General features: G+C 42.0%; 1 protein-coding gene across 1 annotated transcript in view; it reads right to left on the bottom strand.

Annotated features, from left to right (window-relative positions):
* The window catches only part of astn1 (astrotactin 1), a 1772582-nt gene that overhangs the window by 827327 nt on the left and 920881 nt on the right, over positions 1 to 24374 (bottom strand). Inside the window, exon 9 of the mRNA XM_055641960.1 lies at positions 23374 to 23448. Within this exon, the coding sequence (XP_055497935.1) occupies positions 23374 to 23448 (75 nt within the window). The remainder of the gene's footprint in view (positions 1 to 23373; positions 23449 to 24374) is intronic.

The raw sequence follows: 24374 nt of genomic DNA, 5'->3' as shown, positions 1-24374 counted from the left end.
TCATAGTGCCATCAACTGCGCCAGAAGTGCAGGCCTAAAAACAGAATTCAGGGCCTACCCGGCAGATGATCGTCTCTGTATTGTAACACACTTACTATTATATATGGAGTATACTAAGATCATCAGCAGGAAAGAATTGACACTTTTAATCAGCTACAAACAGCCACTCAAAACAGTGACAGTCCAGACCATCTCTAGATGGCTAAAACAGGTCCTAATAAAGGCTGGAGTAGACACTAGAATTTTTAAATCACACTCCACCAGGGCTGCAGCTACAGGGCTGGATGTTCCTGTGGACCAAATCCTCAAGACAGCAGGATGGTCAACGGAGAAAACTTTCCAACGATTTTATAACAAACCAGTCATTGAACCTGGAACATTTGCAGAAACAATTTTAAGTTCTGTAATATAATTTACCCCATAAATAGGGGCTATAATTTGGTGTTAATATATTTATCGTTGGGTTTTCAATATCGTATTGATGTCTAATGATGTTAACACTATTCTCCCCATAATCAAGGCAGATGTGATGCATGGACTCGTTTCCACGGCATGAAATCACAGAGCTTTAAAATCTTCACGTAGTCACTCACGTGACTCCGAAGTAAAATAGTAATATTAAACGTAATACCAGTTTGAAGTTTGATCGTTATTTTATGAGGAGTAACGTTGAGGGATTACGTGCCCTCCTCTCCCACCCTTGATCATATACTCAACTGGTATCTCTTCTCTAATCTTACTATGTTTAGTCATTACAGTTATCTGTGATTTCACACCGCTGCTTTGAAGAATGACACGCATGCGTCCTGGCGGGGTTCTTCACGTAATCCCTCAACGTTACTCCTCATAAAATAACGATCAAACTTCAAACTGGTAAGTTCTCGTTTAATCTTACTATTCACCAGTGCCTCCAATTCACCAGCACAGCCTTTCGTTGTCTGAAGAAAAAAGTATTTGAAGCTGAAGACCTCAAACACATGAACTAGTCAGCTGCAGTGATCCTAGCCCTCCTGAATGCTGAGACTACTGCAGAAGGCACCTCAATGCATGGCGAGGTACTACCAACACCTTCTTCATAAATTACTAAAATCTGGTGGCTTGACGGAGTGACCTAGCGTCACCTTCCTCTCTCAGGCTGACATCCACAACATCAAAGTCTTATTTTATACACAGTCACCACACGCCTGGCATCAGGTTCCTAAATTACACTACTCTCTACCCCAAAAGCTTTCACTACAAATCCACATGGATAGAGGAAACGCATCAAGAATACCGTCAAAGCCTCCTTTGAAAAATGGTAATACCCTCACCAGCTTGCAGAAGTCAAAATTCAACAAGGAATATCCAGGCAGCAATTCCCAGCACATAGATATCCCGGTGGGAATCAACAAACAGAGTGCATTGTCTCCCCAACAACCCATCCAATCTTTCCGCAGGCCCTTAAAGGCCTGTCCCACTTGGGTGACATTTTCGGCGACAGCCTGAAAAGAGGTTGCCACGTCGTGGTCGGGTCGTGACATGCAGTGTCTCCCTGTCACCCCTGGATATTGGAATGTTCAAAATCCAGGGGCGACATCTGGGCGTCTCAGCATGTCGTGCGCCCTGTCACATGCTGAGGTATGCTGTCCTGCAGGTGATGCAGTTAGGGTTAGTGTTAGGGACCACAGATGGGCTGTAAAATATTCTTCTTTCAATGCATGCATTTTAAACATTAAACATATTAAAATTAATACAATCAAATCAGTTGTGCAAATGAAAAGATGTCTGAGTCGTTCAGTTTTATTTACAAATGTATTGGTCCGCTTCCAGATCCAAATCACCGTCTCTAACTTTTCACAGGGATAAATTCAGTGAGTGTAGACTGAACTCCCCTCTCCCCTCCACCTCCCTCTTCCCCCCTCCCACCCCCATCCCTCCTCTCCACTCCCCCCTACACTTCTCCCCTCCCTTCTCCCCTCCCCTTCCCCCCTCCCACCCCCATCCCTCCTTCTCCACTTCCCCCTACACTTCATCCCTTCCCTACACTTCATCCCTTCCCTGCTCTTCCTCCCTTCTCCCTGCTCCTGTCAGCTGATATAAATACTAATCCTGATATGTTTTACAGGAGTGCAGCAGCTCAACTTTTGTATCTTACATTTACTTGAAACAGCCAAATAAAAATTGTAAAATAAAATGCACTACATACATATTAGATAAATTACTAGGAGGCTGTTATAAGCGTATTTTTCATAAATATATTCACAATGTTCTTAGATGACAAATTGCCATTTCTAAGGTTAAGAATTAATTGGCTTGAAAACATCTTCAGTTCACAGTTAATTGTGATGCAAATTAGAGTTTTAGAGTACTCAGCTGTGATAAACTGTCAAGGGTTGCTCTACTCTTGCCAAAACCTACCATAACACCACTTGGATATGTTGTTTTTGAACTTAATTATCTTGTTTATTCCAAAGAATGTTACATAAATGTGTATAAAATGAAGAATATAAAACATAACTTGAATAGTTGAGAAATCACTGAAATCCAATGCTCTCAGAAATCATGGCAATCTTAAAGTACTTCAAATGATTTTGCACATTTGATAATCTATAGTTATAGGTTGGTTATTCAATGGAGAATGAGACATTTCCGAGCAAACCAAAGCCTTTTCACAATCTACAAGGCATATCAGGAATAGATAGGTTTAGATGCACGGGGTCTTTTATCCAGAGAAGCGGAATCAAGAAACAGAGGGCATCGGTTTCAGTTGAGAGTAGAAACGTTTAATAGGAAACTGAGGGGCAACCTTTTCCACACAGAAGTTGGTGGGTATAAGAAATGAGTTGCCAGAGGTGGTAGTTGAGGCAGGTAGTATAACATTTAAAATACATTTGGATAGGTACATGGATAGGTAAGGAAACCACCAAACAGCAGTAGGGGAGGTTGGGGATAGCATCAAGCAGGAAATTAGGGAAGCATGCAGCAAAGGTACAGCAGTTATCATGGGTGACTTTAATCTACTTATAGATTGGGCCAACCAAATTGTTAACAGCGCTGAGGAGGAGGATTTCCTGGAACGTATACGGGAGTATACCACTATACGATACGACACGATACTATACGATAACATTTTATTCATCCCTGGAGGGAAATTGGTCTGCCGACAGTCACAACACAAAAGGTATACAAAAACCTGAAATTAAAAGTGAAAACAAAAAGAAAAAGATGGCGACTGTTGGCTGGCTGCTGTGTGCACAGCGCCCTCACTAGAACAAATGAACAAACAAACAAAGACTAACCCCCTGGATAGAGGATTATAAACTAGGGTACACCCCCCCCCCCCCCCCCCCACACTGGGTTCCCCTTTATTCTCCCACCGTCCCGCATAGGGGACCCGGCGTGGGGGGTCCACAATGTATTCCCCTCCTCCTTCACGCTCATCGACCGCAAGGCCCACGTTGCCGCTGAGAGGAACCGACTAGAGGGCAAGCTATCCGAGATTAGGTATTGTGTAATGAGGAATGATTAGTTTGCAATCTTGCTGTGCAAAGCCCCTTGGGCAACAGCGACCATAATATGGTGGAATTCTGCATTGGGATGGAGGCTGACACGGTTAATTCAGAGACTAGGGTCCTGAACTTAAAGAAAGGAGACTTTGAAGGCATGAGATGGGAATTGGCTAGGATAGGAGTCCACAACGGGAATACCTAATGGAGTAGATAGGATAGAGTGATGCACTTGAACCTCTGTTTTACATTTTTGCATATCTTTCATTCACTTGTTCTATATCTTGCTACATCACCGACTATATCTCTCATTTCTCTTTCCCCTGACTCTCAGTCTGAAGAAGGGGTTCGACCTGAAACGACGCCTATTCCTTTTATCCAGAGATGCTTGTAGTGGCAGAATATTATAGCGTTCAAGAGATTACTCCCTGTAGCTGCTAAGTTGACTACATGGTTAAGGGGAGTGTCTTTGTACACATACAAGCCCTCCGTCCGGGACCTTCTGAGCTTCTTCACAGATAAATCTTCAAAACACAGTCTTTTGATGAATAAATTCTTTATTGTTGATGAAAAACAATAAGGTACATCCAAACTTCTTCTGACTCGTACACTATAAACTTCATCGAACTCCAGCTTATTACATTAAATGTTAGAAAACTCGTCATGTCTCTGTTACACTTCGCATGGTCAAAGGGTAAACCTTCCCCATGCTGGTCCAAAACTAAACTAAAAACTAAGCTTCTGCGCAAGAAACTTAGTTCCTAACACGCCCTAAAATACGTCATAAATCCCACCCACAATATAACGGGCAGTCTAAAATTTAAAGACACATGCCATCATCAATGACACCCAAAACACGCCAAATGGCCACTACAATTCTGTCTGACTCACTGAGTTACTCCGGCCTTTTGTGTCTTATCACCTGACCATGTACCATGTCCTGGCAAGCATCTATTCCTCAACTAACATAAATATACATAAGTGGATTATTACTAGGTTAGTATTGCATTCCTAGGTTCTATAAGCAAGTGGTAACCCCATTTCCGATGGTACCAGTGTGTTTGCAGCTGGCAGTTGGCAAATTATACTCAAAGGGTTGACGGTGGAGGTGCAATGGCAAAGATTTAAAGACCGCATGGAAGAGCTCCAAAAATTGTGCATCCCTGTCTGGGGAAAAAAATAAAATAGGGCTCAACCGTGGCTAACGAGGGAAATCAAGGAGTGTCAAATCCAAGGAGGAGGCATATAAATTTGCCTGAGGATGCAACAAACCGGAGGACTGGGAGAAATTTAGAATTCAACAGAGGAGGACAAAGGGGTTAATTAAGAGAGGGGAAAAAGAGCAGGAAAGAAAGTTTATGAGGAATATAAAAACTGACTGCAAAAGCTTCTTTAGATATGTAAAAAAGAAAAGATTAGTGATGACAAATATTCAGTAGGTCACCATCAGAGACAGGTGAATTTATAATGAGAAACAAGGAAATGGCAGAACAATTAAATGAATACTTTGGAACTGTCTTCACTAAGGAAGACACAAACAATCTCCCAGAAATACTACGGGACCGAGGATCTAGTGGGAGGGAGGAACTGAAGGGAATCGACATTAGTCAGGAAATGGTGTTGTAAACTGTTGGGACTGAAGGCAGATAAAACCCTAGGGCCCGATGGTTTGCATCCCATATTACTCAAGGAGGTGGTCCTAGAAATCTTGGATACATTGGTGATCATTGTCCAATGTTCTCTTGATTCTGAATCAGTTCCTGTGGACTGGAGGGTAGCCAATTTGCTTTTTAAGAAAGGAGGTAGAGAGAAAACAGGGAATTATAGATCAGTTAACCTTACATCGGTAGTGGGGAAAATGTTTGAGTCGATTAATAAAGATGTTATAGCAGCGCATTTGAAAAGCAGTGACAGGATCGGTTAAAGTGAGCATGGATTTATGAAGGGGAAATCATGCTGGACTAATCTTCTGGAATATTTTGAGGATGTAGAATGGATAAGGGAGAGCCAGTGGATGTGGTGTATCCGGACTTTCAAAAAGCCTTTGTCAAGGTCTCACGCAAGAGATTAGTGTGCAAAATTAGAGCACATGGTATTGGGGGTAGGGTATTGAAATGGATAGAAAACTGGTTGGCAGACAGGAAGCAAAGAGTAGGGATTAACGGGTCTTTTTCAGAATGGCAAGCAGTGCCTAGTGGGGTGCCGCAAGGCTCGGTGCTGGGACCCCACTTATTTACAAGATATATTAACGATTTAGACGAGGGAATTAAATGTGGCATCTCCAAGTTTGCAGATGGCACAAACCTGGGTGGCAGTGTGAGTTGCAAGGATGATGCTATGAGGCTGCAGGGTGATTTGGATAGGTTGGGTGAGTGGGCAAATGAATGGCAGATGCAGTATAATGTGGATAAATGTGAGGTTATCCACTTTGGTGGCAAGAACAGGAAAGCAGATTGTTATCAGAATGGTGTCAGATTAAGAAAAGAGGAGGTGCAATGAGACCTGTGTGTCCTTGTACATCAGTCACTGAAAGTAAGCATGCAGGTACAGCAGGCAGTGAAGAAAGCTAATGGCATGTTGGCCTTCATTGCGAGAGGATTTGAGTTTAGGAGCAAGGAGGTCCTACTGCAGTTGTACAGGGCCCTGGTGAGACCGCACCTGGAAGATTGTGTGCAATTTTGGTCTCCTAATTTGAGGAAGGACATTATTCCTATTGAGGGAGTGCAGCGTAGGTTCACCAGGTTAATTTCCGGGATGGCGGGACTGACATATGATGAAAGAATGGGTCGACTGGGCTTGTATTCACTGGAATTTAGAAGGATGAGAGGGGATCTTATAGAATTGGGCAGGCTAGATGCAGGAAAAATGTTCTCGATGTTGGGGGAGTCCAGAACCAGGGGTCACAGTTTAAGAATAAAGGGTAGGCCATTTAGGACTGAAATGAGGAAAAACATTTTCACCCAGAGAGATGTGAATCTGTGGAATTCTTTGTCACAGAAGGCAGAGGAGGCTAATTCACCGGATGTTTTTCAGAGGGTGTTAGATTTAGCTCTTTGGGCTAAGGGAATCAAGCGATATGGGGTAAAGCAGGAACGGGGCAGTGATTTTGGATGATCAGCCATGATCCTATTGAATGGTGGTGCTAGCTCGAAGGGCCTACTCCTGCACCTATTTTCTATGTTTCCGTTTCATGTTTACAGGGCCAAATGCAGGCAGGTGGGAGCTGTGTAGATGGGCAAGTTGCTAATCATGCGCAAGTTGGGCCAAAGGGCCTGTTTCTATGCTCTATTATAATTTAATGGTCAAATGGTCCATTTCTTCACACTAAAATTCTTCGGCTCTGCATGAATTTTCTGATTTCTAGCAAATTGAAGCTTGATTACCTTATCCATTTTGGACTTGGTTTTAAGTTGTGAATCAAATACCATTTAGAAATAGCTTGAAAATATTTAAAATAACTTAATGTGAAGTTCATAAAGTGGTAGTTGCACAAAAGATTGTTTCAATAGTCTGGGTTGGATATTAAATCTGGCGGTATATAACAACGTAATATTCAATATTGTTCCCACCTAGCCTCCTAGCAGGCAAAGCAGACCACTTCCAAAAGACATGGTCTGCATTTACGGAACTATTACAAGCATAAGGTGCAATAGTAATTTAAAATATAAATGGTACCAGGATCTGGTAACGGGGGGTATAAAATAAATGTTTTAATAAAAACACGGTTGGTATATCCTTTTTTGCGGAGTTTTGTGTTACAATAGAGCGTTTTTCCTTTTTTTCTTTCTTTCTTTCTTTCTAGGGTCTTATTTCCTTTCTTTACTTCCTTCTCTAATTTCTCCCCTAAGGGGCTTTCTTCTCCCAACACTTTCCTGCACCTGCACCTTCTTGTTCACTTTCCTTATTTCTTTTATTTCTACCTTTTTTAAAGCTCAAAAAACGAAGTGGTACAACAAAATGTAATAAGATATATGTGATGTGTATTAATGTAATTTACTGTACTTCTAATTAAAAAAATAAATAAAAAAAAAAATAAAATAAAAAATATTGTTCCCACAATCTCTTAGATGCCCATTTGCATTATTGGAGCAGGTGGTTGATCAAACTCTAGGTACAGAACCGTGTTTATGTCAGTCATGGAGAAAGGAATCACCTCAAAGTATCCTCAATCTAGGTGTTGGATGGCTGGAAAGGAGCAAAACCCTTCTGGTATTTGCTGGAGTAGGTCTATCAGTCCCATTCCTCAACCTTTCTTCCATTGCTCTGTAAAAACTTTAGTCTTCAAATACTCTTCCAATTAGCTTTTAAAATCCACACTTTAATCACGATCCACCACATTTTCTGAAAGTGCATTCCAGGTCACAACTATTCATTGAGTAAAATATATTTCCAAAATATTTTTTCCCTGTATCCATTGACCATTACTTTAAATCTGTCTCTGCTGATCCTTGATTCGGTTGCTAATGGGAACCTTTTCTCTTTGTTTATTCTGTCAGTCTGTTGTGTTTTTTGAACATTTCTATCAAATCTCATCTCATTTTTTGCTCCAGATTCTTCAGTTTAAATTCTCTCATCCCTGGAATCATTTTATTCCATCTTTTAGTCATTCCTCTACATGACCTTCATATCCTCGCTAAAATGCAAGCAATGTCTGTGATGTAATTAGTTTTCTAATGATTCAATGTAATATCCTTCCTTTTATACTCTGCCTCTATTCAAAATGTGGTGCCGAATGCCCTTGCAGTACTGAAGGTACATTTTATTTTGATTTCTATGTAACATAACTTTCTGCATGGAATTCTTGTCATCCCCCTGAAAAGTTTAGTTTTCCAATTGTAATTTGATTATTTTATATAGCCTTGTATAACATTTCAATAATCCATGTACACGGCAACAAAGTCTCTATAACTCATCAAATATTTAAGATTTTGCTATTCAGGAAACAGTCTTCAGTATCTTTTAAATCTACAACTGTTGACCTTGTACCGTTTTTGTTTCCTTTAACATCCATTGCTTACAGTTGTCGGTTTGCTTAATTCATTGATATCTTTACAATTCAACCCTGATATCTGCCTTACGTTCATGACCAAAGTTCAATAGAATAGAATTTGTGCTTTCTTTATTGCTTTACTTCTTTACTTTATTCTGTGAAAATAGAGATGGAGATCAGAGATAACGGGAGTCGTTTTATTGATTGAGGTAGAACATCACAGTGCTAGTCCGAGACAAAATTGACAGAGTGGTAGTCCAGTGGGGTTGTTTAGAATGGAGCTGAGAAATAACAAAAGTGGTGATCGCCTTGTTGGCATTGGACTGGAAATTCCCAAATAGTCAACGGGAATTTGAGGAACAAATGTGCCATAAGATTGAGAATGATAGGATTGTCATAACAGGGGACTTTAGTTTTCCCAATAGTCGTGATTGATTTATTGTCATATGTTCCAGATAGAACAATGAAATTCGTACTTACAGCACAACAGAATATGTAAACATAGTGTACTGTAAACAATATAATAAACGAGAAAAAGATTAGTGTGTGTGGAGATATACATACACACACTACAATACAATTTTATTTGTCACATGCACCAACTAAGGTACCGTGAAATGAATTTGCCACGTAGTGATACAATTGAAAATAAGAACACACAATACAATTTAACATAAACATCCACCACAGCATTCTTCACCGTGGTGGAAGGCAACAAAGTTCAGTCAGTCCTCCTCCTTTGTTCATCCCTGGTCGGGGCCATGACCCCTCCGTAGTCGCCGCTATAGACGTAGTACAGGACCTCTTGTCGGGATGATCAAAACTCCGATATCGGGACGGTCAAACACACTTGGAGTGCCCGAATCTGCCCCTTTCTTACCAGAGACCGCGGCTTCAGGATGTTATAGGCCGCAGGCTGGTGGTCGGAGCTCTTTTCCGGTGATCCCTGGCAAGGAAATCGTAGGCTCCGGATGGCAAGTCCACACCACGCTTGCAGCTAGGCGCTCCGCAGGCCACAGCCCCATGACACAAGGCCAGCGATTGGAGCACTCCTTTCTGGCGACCCCCAGCAAGGGTTTGCCCCGTTAAGCAGCCGACTCAAATTTAACCGATTTAGTTTTCATCGGCACCTCCTCTTTAAGAGCCGAATCAGTAGTCTCCCATTCAAAAGATGACACTCTCTCTTGCTCTTGCTCGTGCTCCTGCTGTTGGCTTACTAATTCTCCCTGCCCCTGCTCTGGAATGGCCCGAGAAGGCAATCGACATACATATATCCAGTGCATTCAGGAAGTATTCAGACCCCTTCACTTTTTCCACATTTTGTTACGTTACAGCCTTACTCTAAAATAGATTCAATTCCTTTTTTTTAATCATCAATCTACACACAATACCCCATAATAAAAACCGAAAACAGATGTTCAGAAATTTTTGCAAAGTAATTAAAAAGAAACTAGACTAAGTGGGACCCGTTGGGGACAGGGGACAGGGACGGCGTTAGATAGGAAGTGTCCTGCAGCCAGGGGAGGGTGAAGGCTTCAGGCGGTGCCTCTTGGGGGCTGGTGGGGGTGTATGTGTGTGGGGGTGGTGTCGGGGGGGGGGGGGGGGGGGGGAGGTAAGGGGGTATGTGTGTGTGAGGGGAGGGGGGGGTGTGGGGAAGGGATGGTGTAGGGGAGGGGGTAGTGTAGGGGAGGAGCGGGGGTGGTGTAGGGGAGGAGGGGGCTGTAGGGGAGGAGGGGGTGGGGGAGGAGGGGGGCTGTAGGGGGAGGAGGGGTGGTGTAGGGGAGGCGGGAGTGTGTAGGGGAGGAGGGGGGAAGAGGGGGGTGTAGGGGAGGTGGGGAGGGGGAAGGGGGAGGGGAGCAGAGGAGGGGGTGTGTGGGCTCACCGATTCCCGGCCCCGGCTCTGACCGCAGTCCTGGCTCCAGGACCCGACTCCGGACTCACTCAGCTGCTCCTGTCCCCAGCGCCTGTCGTGCTCACAGCTCCCACCCACGAACACAGCCCACACTCCGCTGCCTCAGCTTTATTCTGGGCAGCTTGTGGACGGGTGGTTTGTGGACATGCTCACAGGGATTTTTTCTCCAGCGGGTGCCGGAAGGGACATTACCTTCATGGCGTCTGACAGGCGAGAAGAACAATCTGCTGATCTCACAATTTTTTAAACCTTCATAACTTTTGTAAACTTCCACCAATCGGAACAAAACTTGGTGGCTTGGAGCAGATGAGAACGGTGAGTAAAGATGGCATGTAATCCTAGCGATATAGGGTTGCGTTGTTCCGCAAATTTAAAAACAACGCAGACCGGAAGTGGTCAAAATGAGAGTTTTAATAATACTATAGATAACTAAAATCACATTCAGACCCTTTACTCAGTACTTTGTTGAGTCACCTTTGGCAGCAAATACATCCTCAAGGCTTCTTGGGTATGAAGGTACAAGATTCAGATTTCAGTTTCATATTTATTGTCCCATGCATCAATTAAGGTCCAGTGATATTTGAGTTACCATGCAGCCATACAATTAAAAGAACACATCACAATTAAAAGAATGATAGAACAACATAAACATCCTGTATTTGGGTAATTTATCCAATTCTTCTCTGCAGATCCTCTCAAGCTCAGTCAGGTTGATTGGGGAGGGTCGATGCACAGCTGTTTTCAGGTCCCTCCAGAGATGTTCCATCCGGTTCAAGTCTGGGCTCTGGCTGAGCCATTCAAGGACATTCACAGACTTGTCATAAAGCTACACCTGTGTTCGCTTGGCTGTCTGCTTGGGGTTGTTGTCCTTTTGGAAGGTGAACCTCTGCCCCAGTCTAAGGTTCAGAACATTCTGGAGCAGATTTTCATCAAGGATCTCTCTGTACTTTGCTCCATTCATGTTTCCCTCGATACTGACTAGTCTCCCAGTTCCTGCTGCTGAAAAACAACCCCACAGCATGATGCTGCCACCACCATGCTTTTCCGTAGGTATAGTTTTGGCCAGGTGATGTGCGGTGCCTGGTTTCCTCCAGACATGACGCCTGGCATCCAGGCCAAAGAGTTCAATCTTGGTTTCATCAGACCAGAGAATCTTGTTTCTCATGCCTTTTTGCAAACTCCAAGCAGGTGGTCATGTGCCTTTTACTGAGGAGTGGCTTCCGTCTGGCCACTCTAGAATAAAGGCCTGATTGTTGGAGTGCTGCATGTATAGCTGTCCTCCTGGAAGGTTCACCCACCTCCACAGAGGAACTCTGGAGCTCTGTCCGAGTGACCATTGGGTTCTTGGTCACCTCCCTGACCAATGCCCTTCTCCCCCGATTGCTCAGTTTGGCCGGGCGGCCAGATCTATGAAGAGTCCTGGTGGTTCCAAATTTCTTCCATTTAAGAATGACAGAGGCCACTGTGCTCTTCGGGACCTGCAATGCTGCAGAAATTGTTTTATACCCTTCGCCAGATTGGTTTCTCGACACAATCCTGTCTCAGAGGTCTACAGACAATTCCTTCATCTTCATGGCTTGGTTTTTGCTCTGACATGCACTGTCAACTGTGGACCTTATATAGGCAGGTGTGTGCCTTTCCAAATCATGTCCAATCAATTTAATTTATCACTGATGATGTGTTCAGGAGCATCTATAGATGTATTTGTATCAATCACCACTGGTGGATTCCAATCAAGTTGTAGAAACATCTCAAGGATAATCAATGGAAACAGGATGAAACTCAATTTTGAGTGCCATAGCAAAGGGTCTGAATAATTATGTAAATGTGATATTTCAGTTATTTATTTTTAATTACTTTGCAAAAAATATATAGGTTATATACAGATGTGCACATAAAAAAAACCAAAAAAACAATTTATAGTCTATGTAGTTCAGATATTAATTGAGGTTGTAGTGTTTAGTAGCCTAATTCAGCTGTTCCTGAACCTGGACATTACAGTTTTCACGCTCCGGTACCTTCTTCCCATGGCAGGGGTAAAATGAGTGTGTGGCCAGGGTGCTGTTGGTCTGTCTACAAACTGTGACTGCCGTTGTTCCAAGGGATTAGATAAGCACTAATCCTTTGGCACTATGGAGGTCCCAGTGCCAAGGGGGCAGTGCCAATCTAATCCCTTGACACCATGGCAAGGGGTAGATAAGAATTTGTCAAGTATGTTCAGGAAAGTTTCCTCAGACAATTATATAGAAGGCCCTACAAGGGAAAGGGCAAAGCTTGATCAGCCCTGAGGAAATAGCAGAGGGCAAATGTCAGTGGGCGTACACTTTAGGACCAGCGATCACATTTTATCGATTTTAAATTAGTTATTGTCAAGGATGGGGTTAGCCCACAAATTAAAGTTCTATATTGGAGCAGGACCAACTTTGATAGTACCAGACATTAACTCACTAAAGTTGATTGGAGTGGTCTGTTTGCGGACAAAGGGACATCCAGAAAGTGTGAAGCTTTTAAAAGTATGATAGTAAACATTCAAATAATGTGAATAGTTAGTTTGTGAATAAAAGTGAATTAAAAAAAATGGACAAATCAGGGCCAGCAACAGATCACCTCAGGCCACGGGATTTCTAGACTTCTGGATAGGCACATGAATATGCAGGGAATAGAGAGCATGAGTAATGTGCATGTAGATAAGTGATAGCCTTGGCATCATGTCTACTACAGTCATTGTGAGCTGAACGACCTGCTATTGTGCTGTACTGTTCCATTTCCAATTCAATCCTGGTAACATTTATTCTGAGCCAAACCATTCCTAAACAGGTCTCTATTACAAAAATGAACACTTCATTGTTTCCAAGCTCTCATAATGACCATAGCCACTCTATTCCCTCCAATCTTACAGTACACCCTGCCTCTGCCAAATCTTCAGTATACTAACTTTGCAGTCGTCTTTCAAGCATCTTCACACATACCAACAATGAAAACAGAAGATCAACTACGTACTGGTTTATTCCAAGCATTAAAATACTGGACTCATTATAAAATACTTCATTGTTTAAGATCATGCAAATCACCATATGTATTGTAAGTAGGCAACAAGAATTAATCGCTCCCAGAACCCACCAAATTCTCAACTTTACAACTTGTTTCTGGGGCACTCCGTTTAACATCATGCTGTGCACCATCAGAAATTACTTTATCGTTTTTTTCCAGTCAGGCAGAAGTTATATGATGACTCAACTCCCTGGTCTTTGTAATTACTTCCTTTCAGACAAGTGTTTACAGCTGATTCACCATGAACCGCAATGACAGACAGCTCAAGAGGACTGTTGATTACTATGTATGCCCTTTACTCTATTTGAGGTGATGAATCCCTGGAAGTTAACTATTAGAGTTTCACTCTTTTAAACCAGAGAAAATCACTTTGAATAGTTGTGACTAGCCTTGAATTCAATTATTCTTATATTCACTATTCTTCCTGCCAGTATTCAAGCCTGGAAACTGACATACTGAGCAATGAAAAATAAGGATTTTAAATCACCATAGATGCTATTTCAAAGGTGGTACTATTAAATTCACTGGTCATTTGAAGTTTAGTTTTAATTGAGAGATACAGCATGGAAACAGGACCTTTGGTCCACCGAGTCCACACTGACCATCGGCCACTCGTTCACACTTGTTCTGTTATCACACTTTATCATCTCCCCTCCCCCCCTGCACAGAGGCCAATTAACCTACAAGTCTTGGGAATGTGGGAGGACTCCGTGTAGTCACATGGAGTCACATATTCTTGCTATTGAGGGAGTGCAGCGTAGGGTTACAAGGTTAATTCCCGGGATGGCGGGACTGTCATATGCTGAGAGAATGGAGCAGCTGGGCTTGTACACTCTGGAGTTAGAAGGATGAGAGAGGATCTCATTGAAATATATAAGATTGTTAAGGGTTTGTACACGCTAGAGGCAGGAAACATGTTCCCGATGGTGGGGGAGTCCAGAACCAAGGGCCATAGTTTAAGACTAAGGAATAAGCCATTTTGAACGGAGACGAGGAAACATTTTTTCTCACAGAGAGTGGTGAGTCTGTAGAATTCTCTGCCTCAGAGGGTAGTGGAGGCATGTTCTCTGGATGCTTTCAAGCGAGAGCTAGATAGGGCTCTTAAAAATAGCGGAGTCAGGGGATATGGGGAGAAGGCAGGAACGGGGTACTGATTGGAGATGATCAGCCATGATCACATTGAATGGCGGTGCTGGCTCGAAGGGCTGAATGGCCTACTCCTGCATCTATCATCTAATGTCTATTGAGAACGTGCAAACCATCAATAATCAAATCATCCCATCTCACTCCATTTTAAAGTCTCAGCTATTCAATCGAGCTTGTATGCCTCAGTGTTCAATGCTTTCCATTGGAACCACGGGGCCAAATGTGAGGGTTACACAATGGTTAGGCTGCAATATTCCAGTCTTTTTTCTCCCTCAAAAGTGCTGTGACTTTGGAAGCTGACAATTACCGTGTGAATAAGGTAGAACAGAAAGCTTAATGATCACTGGCATGTTAAGCTGACACTAAACTTTTACTGCCCACTGCTCACAGAATGAAGAGACAACATACACGCAGTAAACAGTAAAAAGGTTGTGATATATATTTGAAGTAAGATATATTAAATGAGAAGAAATATTCTGCTTTCCATCCAGAACATTGTATTTAAATAAAATTGTCAAACTAAACCCAAGTAGTCGGCAGATTCCTCTCATCCTGACTATTCTTTCAGTTCCAGAATCAATTACCATTGTAGGCTTGCATTTTGGAATCTGACCTATCTTTTGCAGGAGATGTCCAAGCCTATATTACCCAGGGCCATCAATTACAAAAAAGAAGGTCCTACGGTCAAGTGAGTCTAAGGGTTTTGGCCCGAAACGTCGCCTATTTCCTTCGCTCCATAGATGCTGCTGCACCCGCTGAGTTTCTCCAGCATTTTTTGTGTACCTGCACAGACATAGGTTTGGGTCGTTACCCTTCTCTAGTCTGCTGTGTTTACATTGAGACTATATTCAGACTTCAGACAGACTCTGAAGAAGAGTTCCAACCCAAAACGCCACTTATCCATGTTCTCCAGAGATGCTGTCTGACCCACGGAGTTACTCCAGCACTTTATAACCAAAGACAACCACCTCCATAACCTTCAAGTCCAACTATCATTAATTTAAGTTTCCCAATAATTTACTCCCTTCTACCTAGTTTCAATGTTACATCTTTCTTGTTGCTGGGAATCCACAGCAGTTTGGACTACATTCTCAATGAGCACGATGCTTCCTCATTTTTGTCTTTACAAAAATGGACGTTATGTTGAAAAAAAATAATTGTTAATCAGTTAGAACTAAAGTTGCAAAACCCACTAAAGAAAATTTAGTTTTAGTTATGATTCACTGCACTGAAATTGGGTATGTGATATGTGAGTTCGAATTGAAAATTCACACCTATCCGAATGATGCAAATTGATTCATTACATTTTATAACTAAATATGAAGTGAAAATCTTGCAGTTTTTGTTTACAGACCAATTGTGGGCGGAGGGTGCGGTCTGGGGGGGAGGGGGATGCGGGTGGGGGGAGGGGGCTGTGTGGGCAGGGGTGTTGTGGGGGCGGGGGGGAGAGAGCTTGGAGAAAATATGTGGGTTGTGTGCGGTATCAAGGGGGAGGGAGGCAGGAGCCAGTGAGGGGGACCAGAGGGGAAGGAGCTGGAGCGGACTCACAGCGACCGCTGGTCACTGGTCATTGGTCACTGTCCTCTGCCGACATCAGATTCTCCGCTTTCCATTTGGCAACATTTCCTGTGCCGGGCCGGGCTGTTTCCTGTGTCTGGTTGGAAACCTCCGCCGGCCATCCACCGCTCCAGTAATAAAGACGCAATGACGCAAGAAAGGGCGGACCATCCCACGAAGTGACAGTTGAACGTCAATGAGGAGATCGATCTGCGCATGCGCTGTTTTAAAGATTTTAAACCTCACTAAAGTTTACATTAGACCACCGATTGGAACAAAACTTTGTGCAATCACAGCGCAGGAGAACGGTGAGTAAGCTAGCACAAAATCATAGTGCTATCGCATAACGTTTTTGCACAAATAGAATGACCGCGCAACCGGAAGATAACAAGATCAGAGCTTTATTTATGTATAGATGTACAGGCAGATGACATCAGTTTAACTTGGCATCATGTTTGGCACAAACATTATGGGCCGAAAGGCTTGTTCCTGTGCTGCACTGTTCTATATTCTCTGTTCTACTATATTAATGGGGAGCAGCATTATTTCACTGTATTAATGGGATGAAATATAGTTAATAAGAAATAATGAGATAAGTGAGTTTTGCCACCAGTTGTATCGGCCAGAGTCTGCAGGCAGTTTTATATCATTACCATGTGAGCTTAGTTTTAAATAATTCTCCTGTGAGCTTCCCAACTGTTGATAAGTGCCCATTAGCTTTACATGTCCCTCTACTGTAGTCTGTCCCTCATCAATTTACTGGATTTATGCCATTAATTGTACCACAGCCAATTAGATTGAAAAATAATGTCATAGGTGATCTTGTAATGACAATGTTTGGCTCATGTAATTCTTAGCCTGGAAATCTGACAATAAGGCCATTTGGATTTAGCAGACTTCCGCAGCCTAGGAACTGATCTGAGCAATTTTTAATCATCGTTTCTCAAGATAGGCATTTTCTTCATGCTAACTTTGATAATAGTGATTTGCAATGTCTTCTTGAATGAATTAAGACTCAGCACATACAGTATATCCAAAAGAGGTAAAGGTTTACATACAAAACTGCACACAGATGTGAAATCTTACACCACTTTCACATAAATGTGGAATCTTATATGACTTTCGCACAGAGCAGACTACCCACCATTGACTCCATCCACATCTCATGCTGCCTCAGGAAAGCAGCGAACATAATCAAAGACTTGTCTCACCATGGTCATTCCTTCTTCTCCCTGCTCCTGTCAGGCAGAATGTATAGAAGCTTGAAAGCACATACTTCCAGACTCAGGAACAGCTTCTTCCCCTCTGTAATCAAGCGTTATCAAACTGGGGCACAGTCCAAATTCTCAAACCTAGCTCATTGCAGACATTGGACTTTTTCTCTGGAAACTCTTTCTGTTTCTGCAATGCTGAAAACTATATTCTGCCTTCTGATATCTTTCTCTTTGTTCTACCTTTTGTTTGGTTTGAATATACTCATGTATAGTATCACCTGATTTGATTTGATAGAATGCAAACAAAAGCATTTCACTGTGCCTTAGTAGATGTGACAATAATAAACTTAAACCCAAACATCTAAGATACTATAGCAATGTTTGAGAATGGGGTACATGGTGTGACTTCTTTGCACAACGGGATTACATCTCAAAAAAGTAATCCTTACAGATTCAGAGAGGAGTTGCTCTGTTGTTTCCGGAAGAAGATAGTTTAATTAGACTCATGCAATGGTCTCCATCATGACAGATAGTGGGAAACGTCTCAGGAGAAAGTGTTCTAGATCGGTTTGAGATCAGTGTGATCACAACATCCTCTGCTCACATGTGTGCGATGAGGTTGTGTATTTGTGCATCATGTTTCCCTGGACCAAGTTTTAGAGGTTTTAGAGGCAGCACATTGGAGCAGCCACTGCCTCACAGTGCAAGAGACCTGGGTTCAATCCTGACTTCTGGTGCTGTCTGTGTGGAGTTTGCACATTGTCCCTGTGACCACATAGGTTTCCTTTGGGAGCTCCAGTTTCCTCCCACCTCCCAAAGACGTGCAGGTGTGTTGATTAATCAGCCTCTGTAAATTGTCCCTAGTGTGTAAGGAGTGCATGAGAAAGTGTGATAACATAAAACTAGTGTGAATGGTCGATCAGTGGCATGGACTCAATGGGCTGAAGGGCCTGTTTCTATGCTGTATCTTTCATAAAAGTCCAGCAGGGATAGCAGAGGGCATGTTGTTTTCCATTTGACGTATGGCCTTTTCAACTTCTTCTCCATTGAAGATGGTGGTACAGGTGTACTGGACTACTTTTCTGTGGCACAAAGTCAAGAACATTCATGGAAAGGACATAGAGATGGTTGAGTTCTTTGAAATGCTCCTTCTGCTAATCCATCGGCAGTCCTTTTGTTAATCCCTCCTCTGAACGTGTATCTTAGTAAGGTGGTACCTGGGTGTAGATGGTCTTGATCGGACTTGAAAATCTGCATGTCACGATTATGAATGAGTTGTGAAGCCTCCTCTTTCCACCCACCTCCAATTCTTTAGATCATCGGGATTTTTTATAGTTGTTTGTGTCTTTTTCCCTGAGGCAAGGTGTTTGCAGTTAATTGGCCCCTGCATCTCCTGTTTGCTTTGATGACATCAGCCTGTTGTTTCGGGTAATGATGCTTACATTTTTTTCATAGATGCTGTGCAGCACACTGCAGGGCAGTTCAGATACTGTGGGCACTTGGGAGCTCCTGCTTTGTCTGTTCTATGTTGTTTGAGAAAAGTTACTCCCTTTCTTGTCTGCTCTTTAGTCATTGTTTCATTGTGCACTGGTGTGATGGTCTTAGCTCAATTTTGCTCCCCTTGTGTGGAATACCTGTTTATAAAATGTTACCCCTTTTTATCCACCAAGGGGATTCACCTTAATTTTTTGAGATTTTTTTTAGGGATACGATGCTGAAACAGGCCCTTCCAGTCCATACTAACCATTAATATCCCGTACACTATTTTTATGTCCTACACATTAGGGGCAATGATATCTGACTCCCATACCTTGTTCCCAGAGGTGATGGCATGAACTATTACTCTTAACTTTACCTCATTTGTTTATTTAGTTACTTTAATATTCTCTGGCGAGAAGGAATGGATGATGTTTCTGTACATTACTGTATGTATACTGTTTGTTCTACAATCTTCATGTGAACAAGGAATTTTATTGCACCCTGGTGTATATGGCGATGAAATTGCCTAATCCAATCTACCTTTGCTGATGCCTTATTCTGTTATTTTTAACAAAACACAAAGTGTTGGAATAACTCAGCAAGTCAGACATTTCTGGAGAACATGGATAGACGATATTTTGGGTCGGGATCTTGTCTGATGGCTCAGTTACTCCAGCACTTTGTGCTTTGCTCAAGATTCCAGCATATGCAGTTCTTGGTTTCTTCATTTTACTGCGATATTTATGTATTTTCTGTTTTTATTTCAGATTTCCAGTATCTACTGTTCTCTTTTGTTTTCCATAGATTAACGCAGTTGCGTCTAAATGAAGGCAGTTCATCAATGATAAAATTTATCATAACTTTCATTGCATCAATATAATATCTAATCATCTGAGGAATAAAGCACATGAAGATCAAGACCGCAAATGTACTGCAAAGCATATGGTTTACTATTTAACAGCTATTAACATTTAAAAGCCATTCGGACAAGTACATGGATAGGGAAGATTTAGAGGGACATGGACCAAATGCAGATAAATGGGACTAGCATAGATGGAACATCTTGGTCAGTATGGATGAGCTGGAACAAAGGGCCTGTTTCCGCACTGTAAGACTCTCAGATTTTATGATTCTCACCCTCCTGCCTGCTTATTTTACCTTTAATTGTGTTTTAAGTACTGGAACATACTTGCTAATCAATGCCATACCTCAATCCCATCATCACACCAATCACAACTCTTTCTTGTATAATGTGATTAGTTTGCAGAGAAAGATTTTGTCTGTGCTATACATGAAGTCCTTGATTTGCTGTTAACCTTGTCATATAGGATAAATGTTCCGGAAAATTACAGCATTAGCAGAGATAGTTCTGTCTGGGGAGCCAACAATTCAAATAGCTGTCTGCTTTATCAAAAGGACTGTGCCTGCAAAACAAACTCATGATCCCACTTATTCTTCTTCACCGCAAATTCTGCTTTGATTTCTAGTATTTTGTTTCATTCTGCAAGAACCTGTTTTTGAATGTTGCAAATTTTTATTGGTAACGTCAAGATAAAAAGTTAAATTGTCTCAATGTTACTTCAGATAGACATAAAGTGCTGGAGTAACTCACCAGGTCAGGCAGCATCTCTGGAAAAAAAGTAATGAGACACTATCCAAATCTGCCCATTATTGGAGATTATAACATGTTTTATATAGGCTAGACTACCAATTGAACAGTCCAATCCAGCATTCAAAGCATCTACAAATCCAAATGATTTAAACCATTATTTATATGTTTATATCTCATTCTTCCTTTTGCACTATCATTATCAAACATTATTTTTCTTTCAAACTTCACAACCACATTACTGGGACACTTTTAGTGATTTACTCTGAGGAGGGGAGTCAAGAACCTGAAGACACAAGTTTAAAATGAGAGGGGAATGATTTAATAGAAACCCGAGGTGCAACTTTTTCAACATAGTGGGTGTGTATATGGAACAAGCTGCCAGAGAAAGTAGATGAGACAGATACTATATCAATATTTAAAAACCCTTTGGACAGCTAAATAGATAGGAAATGTTTGGAGGGATATGGGCCAAACACAAAACAACATCTGGCCATTCCCTCTGTGGATGCTGCCTGGCCCATTGAGTTTGTCCGGCGAAGATAGGGCATCTTGGTTAGCATGGGCAAATTGGGCGAAGGGCCTATTTCCATGCTGCATGACTCTACCACATCTCAAACACAATATCTAACTTGGAACTAAGTACTAATTGGTAGAAATGGACAAGACTCAATGCTATCAAGATAAAGACAAGTAATTCCACTTGGACAGAGCACTCAACAAGTATTCAAAGGTTGTTGTCAATTTCATTTTAATATTTGATATCCCATCCACTGTTCAAAACATTCACTCCCTCCACCATCATGCAAAATGTTTGTAGTATATAATCATCTACAAAATGTACTGCTGTTATTCGCATTAGCTACTCTGACAGCACCTCGTCAACCCGAATCTCTAACATAGATGAGAACAAATCCAGTTGGCATATGGAACACTACAACCCACAAAAAATCAATTCTACACCATTTTTTCAAGGCTGATTCGGAATGGGGCTCCATTAAATGAGCATTCCATTAAATGCTCACCTCACCAGTGGTACCACACCCCCCAAAAAATGTATGACCAAATAAACAGTCAGAAAATGCCATTATTTTAAAAGGTTGGAGGAAAAATCTACTTTGAATCATTTTGAATAAAGTACTACAATCAAATCATTAATAAAGTAACAGTGGGGACTAGGGGGCGCCGTCCTGTATGGCTGCCTGTCCTGCAGCTGTCTGTTTTTTTCACTTCTTTTTTTTATTTTTAGTACGTCAAAAGCGTGTTAGTTGAGGGTGTAATCTTTTTATGTGTGGGGGGTGGGGGTGAAGGGGGGAACTGCTTTTCTAAGTCCTAACCTGGTCGGAGATGCTGCTTTCCTCCGAGCAGCACCTTCGACACATCCTCGTGGCCTACCAGCGGGCCTGGAGCGGCGTTTCCTGAGGGGACCGGCCAGAACCTCGGCTTCGGCGGCGGCACAGTGTTGGAGCGCTATCACGGAGCGGGCGATGCCCTGCCCGGGTCGCCACGCTGGAACTCCGGTATGCTGGGACCTGCCGATTGAACATCGCGATGCTGTGGGTCTGCGGAGCGGGCAGCCGTGGGCGGCGGCGCTAAACTTTACATGGGAAGCCTGGGATCTCTCGCCGAGATTGCCAGTGGTGGAGCTCCGTCCAGCGTGGCCTGTTGATGCTAGTTTACCAAAGAAAGACACAAAACTCTGGGGAAACACAGTGTGTCAGGCAACATCCTTGGTGAACATAGAGAGGCGATGTTTCGGGATAGGACCCTTCTTTCAGTGGTGCATATTGTAAAACTGATGACAGAGTTTTGAGGTTTCGATATGAATGGTCAGAGAACACTTGTCATTTCATAACAAAGTGACATTTTTTTATCTGACAGTACTGTTGTTTCAATCTCGCTGTGAGGTATATCCATTTATTACGGCAGAGTGTTTCATTGCTATTCATTGCTATTCCTTGAATCAGGAAGAGTGAAGCAGTGATTTTGTTTAACAAACAAACATACACATTCAACTCATTGTTCCTCTTTCTCTAAATGACAGATACACAATTTTCACTACAACCATCTCTTGTGAAAATATCTAAGGTTAATCAAGGTTTATTTGTTATTAACACTAAGCCCAAGTGACTATTGAGACCTGTGCAAAATACACTCTTGTTTGAAAACATTGAAACACCTCACATTCAGCAATCATAGAACAGCAGAGCACAGGAACAGGCCCTTTGGCCCACAATGTTTATGCTGAATATGATGCCAAGATTATCTCTTATTTACTGTACGCATATTCCTCCATTCCCTGCATATCCATATGCCTATCCAAAAGCTTCTTAAATGCCACTATCCTTTCTGCCTCAACCACCAATGCTGACAGTACATTTCAGGTACTCATCAACCTCTGTAAAAAAAAAAATCCCTGCACATCTTCCTTCATACTTTGCCCCTCTCACCTTAAAGATATGCCCTCTAATATTGATGTTTCCATCTTGGGGAAAAGCTTCTGACTGTCCACCCTATTTCTGCCTTTTATAATTGTATATACTTCTATCAGGTCTCCCCACTGCCTCCAGCATTCCAGAGAAAACAGACCAAGTCCGTCCAACCTATCCATGTAGCTATTACCTCTTAATCTAGGCAACATTTTGGTAAACCTCCTCTGCACACCTATTCCAAATTCATAGGTGTGGTGACCTGGGGATTTATTTGGTGTACTCTTACTCAGTTGAGACAAGGAATAACAGAATAACCTGCATTGAAGGTAGGTATTCTCAAACTAAACAGCAGTATCTGGTGTAATAATGTAGCAAGGGCAATACTGCATAGTACAATTACACTCACATACAATACAATGCAAGTAAACAGTCTTTGTAATGGGGGGCATAGATCTCAAGGAACAGAGGAAGACTTAAATATATAAATAGTGGTCTTACCTGAATATCCTGTCAGATGGCTGCTCCCCCATCACGAGATCAAAGCCACGTTGAAACATGGTGTATGGCCAGGGTCTACACAGGATAAAAACAACACAAATCATTTCTCAGATTCTTTTAAATAACAGCAAGCAAGTGTTCATAAGAAACCATACTTAAGTAGCAATAAACATCAAACCTAAAAGAGATTATTAAAATTCCCACATGGTATAGAACAGTTCACGGCAGGACAGTGGCACAGCGGAGGAGTTGCTGCCTTAAACCGCCATAGACCCGGGTTCCAGTTCAAGTTCAAGTGAGTTTATTGTCATGTGCAATTTATTGTCATGTTTCGATCCTGGCTATGGATGTTGACTGTACGGAATTTTTACATTCTCCCTGTGACTGCATGGGTTTTCTCAGGGTGCTCCAGTTTATTTCCACCCTCCAAAGATGTACAGGTTTGCAGGTTTTTAATATGCTTCTGCAAAAAATGTAAATTTTCACTACTGTGTAGGATAGTGCAAGAGTGGGGAATGGTTGTGGGCTGAATGGCCTGTTTGCACGCTGCATAGTCATAGAGGTACAGTGTGGAAACAGGCTCTATTCTATAAAACATTGATCACCCATTAATGCTGACAGCTGCATATTCACAAAATTGCTCTGCTTCAGATTTGAAAGCAGAACACATATTTTTCAGTTATGTGAGTGAATTTCTAACCCTGCATTTTCTATGTCCAAGACATTAACTAGGTTTCTTCCCATCCAATATACGACCCAACAGCCTTCATCCACTGTTTAATATTCACAGTGTACTATTAACTCTCAGTCACAGGATCAAAGAGAGTGTCAATGCCATTAATAGGGTGAAATTGTATTTTACTCAAAAGAGGTCAGTTTTGGCCCTTCAAATCCTTCTGTTGATTTTAATGTTTCTTTTGTTGCTGATTAAAAATGATAATCTCATAAATGATTTATTAACATTACATAACAGAATTAGCGTGTGTGAAAGAAAGACATTA

This window comes from Leucoraja erinacea, chromosome 10, assembly GCF_028641065.1.
Source record: "Leucoraja erinacea ecotype New England chromosome 10, Leri_hhj_1, whole genome shotgun sequence".
In the NCBI taxonomy this organism is placed as follows: Eukaryota; Metazoa; Chordata; class Chondrichthyes; order Rajiformes; family Rajidae; genus Leucoraja; species Leucoraja erinaceus.
Note: the sequence above shows the minus strand (reverse complement) of the source record. Positions and strands in the feature narration are given on the sequence as shown.